The following is a 13,095-nucleotide window of genomic DNA, read 5'->3' on the forward strand; positions in this document are numbered from 1 at the left end:
TGTTTACCTGAGGACACCAGTGCAGCAGAGTAATTGCATTGACAGTTCATGGTGTTGAAGCTGAAGAGCTGGATTTTCACAGTGAGCTGCTGCTGGTGCTCCTGCTGGCGTACCGATGAAACTGGGACAAAATATTGACAAGCGTACTTGTTCCACTGGCTGTGTCCAAACCCTGGAAGAAGCACAAGAGGACATCTGTGCATGTGAATTGTCTTTTTTGTCTTCTACCTTTTTTAGTTTCACAATATTACAAATCATACTGACAAAACAACAAAGACAAAATGCAAATGAAAAAGAATACAATGTTTCCATTTCCCAGTTTCCCAAAGAGATTCATTAAAGTGATCTAATTTGTTACACACTCAATGTAAATGTATTTTGTGTTCCCTTACTAAATTTTTTTTTTTGCTCTTTTAACAGTATTTATTTATTAAAGTACTTTGGTTGTGTGTTGAAGTTTTTTTTAAATCTGAAAAGCCTTGTTTGCACCTCAGCTCTTATTTCACTCGACAGCTGTCACTGTCTTCATGGTTGATGATTTGATTCATGTCTGTCTGCTTCGCACTAAACAGGCAAAGACCTCAGGACAGTTTTTTTTCCTATACACTATCGTGTTTCTTAAACTAAGGCACTGTCCCTGAAGTGGGTCTCTAATCTGTTTCTGCTGGGTCTCTATTAATATATGTTAATGAGTCAGACTCAAAGACAATAATGCAATTATTCAGTTTTATTCACAGGCTTAAAAGATTAAAATGTTATTTTGTTTTCATGATACAGGAAGATGAGGATATGTGTGTTCTTTTCATTGTCCAACAGGACTAAGTCAAAACCGAGTAAATTTGACTTTATAACAACTACGTTGTCTGAAAAAAAATCACCAAACACAGGTGAAAGACAAAGAATGTGCTATGATTTCAGATATATTTACTTATAAAATGATCACTCGGAGAGAAAGTCAGAAGCGACAGAATATCTTTCTTATTTCGTCTCTCACTCAGCAGACAGCCTACGTCTGGGATCCACAATACTTAGACTTTACTGACCTTGTCCAGTGTTAGTGGTTGTGCTAATGCAAAGTCTAGCTCGCTGTACTGACAAGGTTTTGGGTTTATTTTGCCCTCCCCTTGTCCACGACAGTTGACGGGATTGGTTCTGTAGTTATGTTATGTATGAAACCCCCGGCTGTCTGAATCCATTTTTATGAGACTGTCATTGGTTGTCACTTACTAATTGCTTCTTTCTCTCCCTCCCACTCTCCTGCTCTCTCTTGTTTGGTGTGTCAGATGTTTAGTTATTCCTTTACCCCCTATAGTAATAATGATACATGTAATGAAAGTAGTTTATATGCTGTAATGGCTGTGAGACTCAACTCATTGGAAGCACTCTTCCGCTTCCCTTCAGTTCCCGAGCAGCCGGGAAACCAGAGCATCTCAGTAGACTAAACTTAACAAGGGGTGTAGCCCTAAACTCCTGGTTGGCATCCATACATAGTCCAGCCGTATACTAGGTTTATACCAAGTCTTGTTTGAAAAAAGTATCTAAATCTAGCAACAATCCACTAAGTTGGCAACACTGAAAGCAGTAAACGCTCCCTAATAGAACATCAGAAACTCTAAATCATTTGGCTGAACAGTGGTGGAAATATGGTCACTCAGTCAGTCAGGGATAGTCCAGATTGTAGGGCAGGCACTGCTGTTGCAGTCCTGCCAAAACTGAAATCTCAGTTTGTTAGAGAAAAAGGCTTAAAGGAAAAGGAAAGTGACAAAAAAGGTACAAAAAAAAAAAAAACAACAACAAAAAAACATGATATTTAGCTATTAGCTGAAAAGTAAAGTACAGCATAGTACTTCCAACCAATCACCTGCTCCTCCATTAATGACCATGATAGAAATGGGGAAAAGTGTCCGGCTGAGTATCTGAAATGGCGTATTTAAGCTGTGTCTGTGCTGACAGCAGAACGTATGAGGCTGGATCATCAGGGGTTTCATGCTGAATGGTTTTCTGACTGACGGGTGTAATAAATCATAACGACAATAATGTCTGCCTGGAATACTGACGGGATATTGCTTACATGCTAAAGCAGCGGCTCGAAACACAACATTAACCTGTCTTTGAACATCACTGAGTTGATGGCAGGTGACAAGATAAAGGTCGGGCAGGTTATTGGTTTTTTTCTGAAAATGTTCAAAAACCATAAAAATTGTGTCATGAAATTTAATTATTTCTACTTCTATCCACTTCTCCTGTGCTGCGGTGCATACCACAGCCTGTCCCAGCATGAACTGTGCAAACGTACATCCTTTACACATTGCTGGTCCATCACAGCTTTAGTATAGAGAAGCAAACTTATTTCACACTCAGATTCACACATACAGGATAGAGTTTCCAGTACATCTGCATGTCTTTGGATTCTGGGAAGAAACCAGGGCATTTAGAAGAAAACAAAATACCAATAAGTGTTTTTGCCCTGCGGTGACCATGTTTAACGTCGACAGCCATGCCAGATAATCAGTCAGCACAAACAATTTCACACTACTCAAATTTCCTTTATCTGTCATGCTATGCTCTTTCAGAACGTAGTGAACTGTATGAAAACAGCCCAGTTTTCACCTCAAAATTTTAAAATGTACATGAACAGATTTTTGGCCAGTAGGCGGCAGAAAAATGTCAGATCATTCAGGCAGAAAGACGGCCACCACTCCTCCTCAGCTGAGACTAGCTGTGGCTAACGAGTTAGCTCATAAATAGCCTCACATTAGCACTGAGTTCATGGCCATCTCAGAAACATGAGGCCAATAGTAAGTCTTCATTCAGCTATATTTTGGCCTTCACTAACTCTGAAGAGCAAAAAAATGGGATTTTTAGCTTTTGTTAATCCTTCTTTACTAGCTAGCTGCTAACGTTGTCTGCTTTTTGTAGCTGAGTAGGTTGATGGACAGAGACTCCATATAAACATTACAGTACTTGTATTTCTGATTGTTAGGTTGTTGTGGAAAATATACCAGTGTTCCTCTTTTATCTAGTTCTTTTCCCATTTCAGACTTTTGTCCATTCATGAGGGATACTAAGACTTATTAGCCCGCCTTCTAATGCAATAATTTATTTTTATATAAATATAAATAATTTATAATTTATATGAATGATTGCGTATTTATATATTTTGTGTTTTATTTTAAAAGTGCAGGTCGGTTGTGTAAAGGATAGCCATCATCTTGGAAATGACATGATTGTGGAATATGTATTTAACTCACTTCTCATGCATTTTAAGACAATGTGCTTGTTTTGTGACATTTCTGGACACCCAGGACACTCATAATATCAAACATCCTCTGAGTTATAATGAAATGAGGCTTTGTAGTACAAGTAGAAAATGACAAATAACCATTATGATTATATTATGAGGCAGAATATCTATATTTTTTAAATCTATATTTAGTTCATATTTAGACACCATCAGTGCATTTGTTCATATTTTTCCACAGTGCAGAGTTGAAAACTAAGCAAAAGTGTTATTCACAGCGCTTGATTAATACCAGTCATCAGCTAGATCCTAAAATAGTTTAGCTAATAACTAATATCGTAAACGTTTGTACCTCTGATGAGCTTGTAGTTACTTTACAGTGTATGTCTCATCATTTTGAACTTCCATCTTGGGGACAGACCGTTTGGTCTCCTGAACTGTATTCACTCTGGACTTATATTTTGAAAGCTCTCTGAATCACTTCTCTGCTTTCTTAGATCCTTACTTTTTGGTTTATTTAGTTTTTTGTTCTTTTTTATGCTTCAGTTCGCCTGCTCGGCTGCAGTTGAAACCCTGAGTCATTCTACTCATAAAGCAGGGATGCCCCAAGGGAAAGTGCGTCTTCCTGTTTGTCAGGACACAAATATACAACCTCAAAAAGGTTGTGTATTGTACACATATTCCCATGGCTGTATGAAAGCTGATATTGCCACAGTTGTACATTTTTGACTTGATTTGTACACTTAATTATGTACCAGCAGCAATTTTCATGGTTTTCTGGATGTATTTACTTCATTCCGGGACCTTTTTTTTGTTTGTATTTATATAATCAGATCACATCGCAGGGCTCAATCCTCATGAGAGGAGACCGGAGAGAATACTGCGGGGGAAAATTACTCTATTGAGGGATGATTTTCAAGTATTATTTTGTCACTATCATGAATTAAATATTTTGTTTTAGCTGGATTGCGGGTTCTCATTATGCACTGCACATATGAGATAAAAATTACTGCTGGCTATATGAAAGTTTAATTTGGTTCATCTAGCTAATTGCCGTGTGATTGATTATATAATTAGTATTTGTTCCCTTGCTGTTAAAGTCACATAGTTCTGGTTGTAATTCCCTTACTGTGTGTTTCACAGCTATTGATCTGGGGAGACTAATGTAGCTATAGATCTGTGTTGGGAAGCTACATGGCCTGTGTGTTGCAGGGTTGTGTTTTCTCTCCAGCCTTGTGTCCTGATATTTGTTCTGCTCCTATGAGATTATGCAATGCAGAAATGCTCCAGTTTCTCTCTTTAGCCTTGAATTCAGGAAAAAGCAAATGCTTGACAAATACACACTGAGTCTTAAAAAGAAGATGGATCTAGATCAGGTGCATCAATTTTTAACTACATCTCTCATTAGTAAAACATGAACTATAAGACCCTTGTAGACACATCACATGAAGTTTGTGCTGATATTCCTTCAGGTCAGACTGCAGTGAGAACAGCACATTATCATAACCTGAAACACTTATAACCTGATTTCTTTGCCTGATAGATTTTCAGTTGATTCAATAATCCATTTTATGAAATAGTAACTGACAAAAAATTCAGCTTAAGTGTTTGTGTTGTGTCGCTGATGAAACTTCATACAGTGCTTTGATTACAGGATGTTTTTTTTAGGACAGCCAATCCAATGTGTTACTTAAGAATGGCAATCAAAACAACTTCACGAGACGACTTTCAAAACTAGCAACTGGTCTGAAAACTGTCTTACCGTAAATCAAAATTATGAGATAAGACAAGCCAAATTCTGGCTTTTTAATCTCTTACTTTTGACTTTTATCCCATAATTTTGACTTGAGGGCAGGGACTGTGGCTCAGGTGGTAGAGCAGGTTGGTCCCGGATCCTTAGGTTGGTGGTCTGATCCCTGGCTCCACAAACCCAGGGTTCCATCAGGAAGGGCATCTCGTGTTAAAACTTATGCCAAATCAACTATGTGGATGATTTCATTTTCTTTTACTGGCTAAAGTGGGCCTCCATACACACAAAATATTAAATAGGTACCAAGAAACCAGTAAGAAACAAAGGAGTAACTGTCCTGATAACTGATGAACCACTAAAGTTCCTGAATAACTGAATCATGAAATATATGTATAGCACATAATCAAATTGTGAGTTGAATTCATAGATACTGTATCTGTGAATCTACATTCATTTTTCAAAACAATCAATGGCAATTGATGCACTGAGTTTGCTTGATGTTTCGTCTACAAATGTCTGCATGTGAAGTTCAGAAAGCCAGTCTCATTATATTGCAACATCTCAGGCTCTCCACACAGGAAACCTCTTCGCATGTCTGGTGGTGATGCAACCTTTCTGCCAGATGACAATAGTATCTGGCAACTATTCCCCATCATACTTAAACAGAAGAGAAGCTGTTTACTTACAGCAATGATAGGCAGTCTGCTGTAATCAGTAGATGTAGGGATCCTCTTATATATGTGCATGTTGTTTATAAGGTTAGAGAATATAAAGTGGCTGGCAGTTATTTGAGGTTTATCTTTTGTTGATGTTCGTGCAAGCTGTGCCCCAAAAAACAGTTAGTCCAAACATCCTGTGATGAACTCACTCAGTTTTGTTGTTGGATATACTCCAAATTAAAAAAATATGATCTGCAGATATTTGAAACAACGGTTCTTTTCAAAAGAAAGACAGAAAATCTGGGGTCGAACACTAAAAAATGCTTTCTCAAGCATTGTAGACTATTTTTGGAAAATAAATCTATTAAAGAGTTTGCTCATTCACACGCTGCAGCACAGATTCAAACAAAAAAAGAGAAGGAAGTGTCTGAGGATATTGTTTGGATAAGGCTCAACCTTCACCAACCACCACTGCAGATGCACTGTTACATTGCTGCATCACAGTGGCAGTTTAGGAGAAACCTTCATGAGACATTTATCCTGTTTGACTTCCTGCAGAGATATTTTCCAAGTGTTTTCATGAGAGAGTGATTAAGCAAATGGTGTCTGTATCTATTCTCCCTCCACAGCAAGGGGTGTTGTTGCCCCAACTGAGGGAAGCAAAACGGTGATAAACAGCCCAGATTAGGAAGTAAGTGGATTACAAAACAGATCATCTCTCTCCAGCATGATGGGACAAATATTGAGTGTGTGAGTGTGTGTATGGACAGGAAACAGGTGCAGTTGGGGCTCAACAACACACAGTAGCACACAATTACAGGAAAAGGTGAGTGTGTGTGGGACACACTCACAGGTTGCCTGGGATTGTTTTAAAGCTGCTTTATAACGATCAAAATGCATTGCCATAGCTACAGTAGCTAGGGAATGTGAGAAAAGTTAGCACAGTACTATACACGGAGGCTGTGTGTGTGTGTGTGTAGCAAGATTCTCCCTATGGGAACAAACAGCAAGTCCCCATATGAAGACAAGATTTTGGGTTAGAATAAGGTTATATTTAGGTTAAAGTTAGGGAATTAGTAGTTATGGTTAAGGTTAGAGTGAGTCTCCAGGAAATTAATGTAAGTCAATGTAATGTCGTCTGAAGTCCTGCACACAGAACTGTCTCTCATTAAGTAGAAGCCTGCACAATCTAAGTGCATCTTGTAATGCATCCCTGTGCACAGCCAAATCAGAAACTCCGGACATTGTGATGACAGCTAAGGCAAACTAGGCCTTGGAAACAATGCAACGTTCTTTTGTCTGTTTTATAGATGACAAGCTGCCCGAGGTCATTAGTTTTTTAATGTTTAGATATATAAGGCTTTAGCATTCTTGATACACTTAATCTGAACACGCTCAAGTGTCTGTAAGTAAATACAGATAGGGGGTGCATTATTTGGCAGGGCTGATTTTGCAGATTTGCATCCCCTGGTTTTCAAGACAAGATGAAATGTTATGTGTATGTAATTTACACTTACAAGCTAAGACAGAAAAATATGCAACACTGAGAATTTTTATCTGCCATGACAGAGGGAAACTAGGAAACTGTACCTCTGTAACTTTAATCAGGTGGGATAATGATACTGTAACCAGTCAGAATTATAGTTTGATCCAACTGCAGGTTATCAACACTTCAAATGTATTTGGAGTATGAACAAACTAAAATGTATTTCATAAAAGAAGAAAGAGAACCAACAGGTCTGAAGAACTTACATTCAAGAACAATAATAATGTCAAGTTGATTAACGATGAAAAAGTATATAAATTACAACTGTTGCAAAACAACAAAACTGCCCTTCTACTCATCACCCAGTGCCTTTAATGTGAATTTTTCTTTTTTTCAAGTGTGTTTTAGTTGAGTTTTCATGTGTAGTTTGAGTCATCATTGCCCTTCCAGCTAACATTGTGTGTGTGTGATTAGCTGAATGATCTGGCCATAAAGTGAACCCCTGCAGTACTATCACCTACCGCTCAGATGAGTCACCAATAAACCGTAAGTGGCTGATAAACTGGTAAAATGGAGCGCTCCGTTAATGGCTGTTATGAAACACTTGACAGCTTGAGCTCCATCAGGGTCGGAGGATCACAGCAGTTTATTGGACTTAACAGCTGAAAAATCTCATTCCAAAACCTAGACTAAACTGAGAAGGCTTTCCACAACACTTTGGATGGTGACTAAAGAGATCTGGAAAGGAAAAAAGAGATGGTCAATGCGCTGAATCTTTCACTTTCACCTGTCCCCAGCTTGGTTAAATGTGCACACTCTTTCCGTCCAGGGATTTGCTCACAAGACACTTGTAAGTGAATGGAAGCAAATGAATGAGTTTTATATTATAAAAATAACCCTTCATAATCACCAAGACTATCTCTTCAGGGGTTTTTCCTTTTTTCCCCCATACATTACATTTACTCATTCACTTGTATGCTGTAACATTACAGTGTTCCCTTTAGCCCAAACTGTGAAAACAAACCCAGAAAAAAGCACACAAAAGTATGTGGACACTCTTGTCTATATACTTTTGACCACATATTGGATTCATTGAAATGGTGATGGAAAACTTTAAACTTTCACAAAGCCTCCTCTTCCAAATAACTGACCATTATAACACATTTGTTGGTGTTCTTGCACATGCAGCATTTTTGTTGCAATGCACACTGGAAACAATCTCATAAATCCAGCTATTGAACTTTCTCTAGGTTTTTTTTTTATTTGAAGGATTACCTACTGCTCAGTCATGTTCAGGCAAAAACAACACTATTTTCATGTAAAGCTTGTGCCATGTCTTTATCCAGCAACAACAGTTTGTAGAATCACCAGTTGGTGAGTTGTAGAATAATCATCACACTGCTGCTTTGTTTTTTCTCAGTGCATCACCTTCTCTAATAATTTCTCTCTCAGTTTGTCATCACCACCCACTTACTCTGCAATGTCAGGCTGAGTTTACTCCTTAAAACCTCACCAGGCTGCAATACAACTCAATTCACCCCCTGGATGGAGTGATATAATGAAGCTAGGCGGCAGTTTCTTAATAACATTAATCTGTGCAGAGAAATTCTCTTTACTTTCTCAAAGGTCAGAGGTCAGCTTCAGATGTGTTGGGCTGGTTGGGACTTAAAGTAATGAATCGCTCAAAGACTTGTCTGCCAGGCTTCCTATCTGAGCCTCTTTGTCTCATTAATTACCAACTCTTTAGCTTAACTGAATCATCTTTAATGCTTGTAGCAAAAATCATGTAGCCATCTTACAAATTATACACATATAAATGATGGTAATGCTTTATTTTATTGGTCCAAATAAATATTAATTCATTGTTAATTTACTATTGTAAACTTTAGTCTCCATATATTGAACGTATGTGTTTTAGTATTTACCCATGGCTACTACTGGATGAAAAGCAGCTTTAACTCAAACAACATGTATTTTCTTGTTGTCACTCTGAAGCGACAGTCCATTGACACAGCACATCATATCTGCTGGCTGCATCATCACAGGATAAACATTTCCTTTCCTGTCAAGCTGTCAGTGAAACGCTTAAAATCTGACACTGCCACACAATCACATCTTTGTTAATTGTCAGAGGATGTCAGGTTGTCAGGGGCACACATGAACAACCTCTGCATCGCTCGCTCTGCTGTCTCGAGCTCTCACAATCAGCATTTTAGCGCCGCTGAACTCAACAAAAGACTTTCAGCTACATTTATGAATAACTGAATTTCACCGTATGTAGGGTCCATTCTCACCAAGCGTAATCAGCTATTTGAGTTCATCTTAAACTTACATTATTGATGTGTGGAGACTGAGATGTAATGTAGTAGTCACGTGCTTAGTTTACACTGCGAAATTAAATTAAATTATCCATCCAGAGTTTCATATTTAAGTTATGATGTTCCAAATGGACAAACTTCTGCTCATTTTGCACACTCTCTTGCTTGCTTCACTGATTTTATGCTTTTATACTGATGCTTGTGTCATTCCTCTCACCTCCTTCAATCCAGTCCAATTAAAAGACAACGTGCAAAAATGCATGTTAATGCGTGAACACGCATGAATGTTTCTCCCCCAACAATAGTTTGGAGAACATATCTGTCTTTGTCTGTCATAGGCTACCTTTGGGGACAGATTTCAGACTAAAGACCACCTAACTGAGGACAGCTTGTCCAATTGTAGGCAAATACCATGTCCCCAACTGGGAAAAGGCTGATGTTTGGGTCAGCTGTTATGGTTAGGGTAAGTCTCCAGGAAATGGATGCAAGTAATGCCACTAAAGGTGATCTAAAACCTGTGTGTGTGTGTGGCATGTCTCCAGAAACAGACAGGTTACCGTGATGAGTAGAAGTCGCTGTTTCCCTTCATCTGCCTGCATCGATCCTCCCTCCTCATGGCGGCAATCCCAAATTAACAAATAGATCACAGCACCTCGTGAAGCAATTAATTTGGCCTTAGAGGATCTCTTTGTTCTGCTCGTTGGTCAATGAGGGAATATGGATAAAGGGACTAATGTGGGTTATTAACAGCTGCTTAGAGGAAATTGATTGCTAATGCCGAGGGCATATGAGCTATTCGGTGCTGGAGAATAACAAGCAACATGACACAGGCCTGAATATATGAATATAACCAAGCGCCAAACAAGCAAATACTACATGGACTGTGTAGAAATAGCCCTGAAAATATAGGTTAGGTTCTGCACGTGTGCTTTCAGTGAAGCAGGCTGATCAACTTAACATTCTGTACCAATCAGATTTATAAAAGTGTGGGTTATCCCAACAGTGCAACTAGAGAGTAAGGGGAATGTCAGTCAGGCTTTGTACACAACTCCAGTGTCCTGAAAAGAGGTCTAATCAGGCAGGAACATGACAGTTAGTGAGACTGAATCCCTTAATGACCTAAATGATCATTTTCAAGACATAAATAATCTAAATCTGATACAATCGAATTCAGAGTTGCGACAACAATCAATAGCATCTAACTAGACATTCACATATGAGAAACACATTCCAGTATAATGTAGTCCAATACAACAGCACGACTAACTACAAAACTCAGTAGTAAAGATATAGTTGAATTACCATCCTCACCTCTGTAAGCTTCCTTAAGGTAGAATATGTAAAACTGTCAAAATAATTGTTATCAGGGAAAATATGCCAAGTCCTGTTGTGTTCCTCTTTGTGTTAGAGAACAATCCGTGCAGTCTGCATGGAGACTGTTAGGATGGAAGAGAAATCTGGTGCGACAGTTGAAAAAGGTCACGAGCTGGACTCGACTGCTTCCTCTAACCCAGACAAGCCAACGCTGCTGTTCTCTAAAGGTTGATGAACTCGATGCCTGGTGCTGTTTGACTAGAAATAAGCTCAGCAGACTGTGTAAGAGCCAAAGAGTGGCCAGTTGGGGCTGTTGGGATGGCTGTGCTTCAGTGCAGAGAGACAGAGTTTGATAGAGGCTCCGCGAGTACAAACCTGAGACAGATTAACACTAATGAGCTGTGACTCGGTCATGGAGCGAGTGGACTGTTAATGATGCCCTGTTGTTCTGCTTATCACTGTTTCTCTTTCTCTCTCTCACACACACACACACACACATATATCTACATTCACATGCTCACTTGCACATCTATATGCACCAAGGGATTTGCTATGAGCATCACTTGCATCCCTCTGTTCACCCTCTCTCCTCTTTTTGTTTTTCTCCTGGTTTTATTAAAATTGTTATCGGAGCACATTTAAATCGGACAGCTGGAGCCGCAGATAGCCTACCTGAGGTTGTTTCAGCAAATTTGCCTCATAAATAAGAGGCAGCAGGATTATAGACGTTCCTAAGCCTAAGAAGGCTCTGAAAGCCGAGCAAAAGGCAGCATGGTGTCAGGCAGTGAGCTACACAAGCTTGGCTTTGTCCTCTTTCACCTTCAACATCCATACTGAAATGTTTTCCTCCAAATATGATCAATTATTGATGTGGGAAAACAGCATGAAGGAGGCTGTCAGGGTAAATTTTTCACAATGTCACAAGATGCAGGAAACCTCGTCAGAAGACAAAATGCAATTCTGTGTATTTGCAGGCATGTGTATAGTCATACTGTAGTGTGTGTGTGTGTGTGTGTATTTGTCCGTGTGTGTGTGTCAAAATGTAATAAAAGAAAAGAGCAGAGCACAGAATGTGAAATAGGAAGCAGAGTCAGAGACCACTGAAGAGAGAAGAAAATGATCAGTAAGACTTTGAACTACTGATACATTTTCTTTCTCTTCACAAGGCCACATAAGATGAAGCTGAATCCCAGCTCAGTACTCTGGGCTTTCACTGGGAAAATGGGCAAAAAATAACAAAACAAAAAACCGTGCTCAGTCAGTGCAGAGGACATCAGTGCGCAGTTAGATAATAATGTTTTTGTTCTGTCTCCCTCCCTCTGTTTTTATTTATTTTCTCCGTTATTTTAGTTTTTCACAGACCCGTGTGCCAGCAGCCCCTGTCTCCATGGAAACTGCAGTCGGAGCGACAGTGGGGAGGAGGGGGAGCCGGCCTACACCTGTGAATGCACTGAAGGCTACGAGGGGGAGAGGTGTGATCAAATCCTATTGGACCTTCCGGCTGCCGACTGGGACCCCGCCACCCCCTCTGCTCCTGAACTGGCTACCCCCGTCGCCTCCACCACCACAGCTGCCACTCAGCCACCACAGCCAACCACCTTGCCCTCCACCACAACTCTGGCACCTCCCACCCTGCAGCCATGGCAACCCAAACCTGGGCAGAGGCTGCTGGTGGTGCCGTGGGAGGCCGACAGGGTGAGGCAACTTCCAAACTAAATTTAAGATCCTGTGGGTTTATCTTTAAAATGTGTAAAGAAAACATATGTTGTGTGTTGGTGTGTGTGTGTCTCAGGTGACAGAGGGTCTGCGCTGTGTGAGTCCTGAGCTGTGTGAGCTGACATCAGGAACTCTGACTCTGTCTCTGGAGGTGCCTGAAGAGACGGCTGTAAAGTAAGAGTACCCTTAAGCACCTTTTATGACTGGTATCGCTCTAAAAGCAGGGCTGGATTAACCAGCTACGGCGTCCTATTTATGCCAGCGTTCTCCCACTGCCTTTGCCTTGTACAGGACCCTGTTGTCTACAGTATAACTTACTATCACACTACAGAGGACAGCTTCATTATATTTTGCCCAGGGATCCATTAACTAAGCAGTAGTATTTTTCTGCTACGCTATAGGTTTGTTGTGTGGCAGTATGTTTGTGCTCACTTTAATTAAACATACCATCAACTGAAACAATACAGATATTAAAACTCGTGTTTGACACAGGGCCTGTTTGTAAGCCAGCCACGCATTAAAGGAGCACTTCACCAAAAGTCTGTCCTTTGAATATTTAATACTTGCTGTATAAAGGCTTGAATTGTGGCTCTGAAAAGTTTGTAGCTTGG

The 13,095-nt window shown here is 39.8% G+C and overlaps 1 protein-coding gene across 1 annotated transcript in view; it reads left to right on the forward strand.

The window, feature by feature from the left end:
* dner (delta/notch-like EGF repeat containing) overlaps positions 1 to 13,095 on the forward strand; it is a 50,727-nt gene that overhangs the window by 17,302 nt on the left and 20,330 nt on the right. The window contains exons 2-3 of the mRNA XM_071496780.1: positions 12,119 to 12,463; positions 12,561 to 12,658. Of these exons, the coding sequence (XP_071352881.1) occupies positions 12,119 to 12,463; positions 12,561 to 12,658 (443 nt within the window). The remainder of the gene's footprint in view (positions 1 to 12,118; positions 12,464 to 12,560; positions 12,659 to 13,095) is intronic.

This window comes from Trachinotus anak, unplaced genomic scaffold (genome assembly GCF_046630095.1).
Source record: "Trachinotus anak isolate AG129_WGS33_773 ecotype Australia unplaced genomic scaffold, CSIRO_AGI_Tana_v1 ptg000014l, whole genome shotgun sequence".
NCBI classification, from domain to species: Eukaryota; Metazoa; Chordata; class Actinopteri; order Carangiformes; family Carangidae; genus Trachinotus; species Trachinotus anak.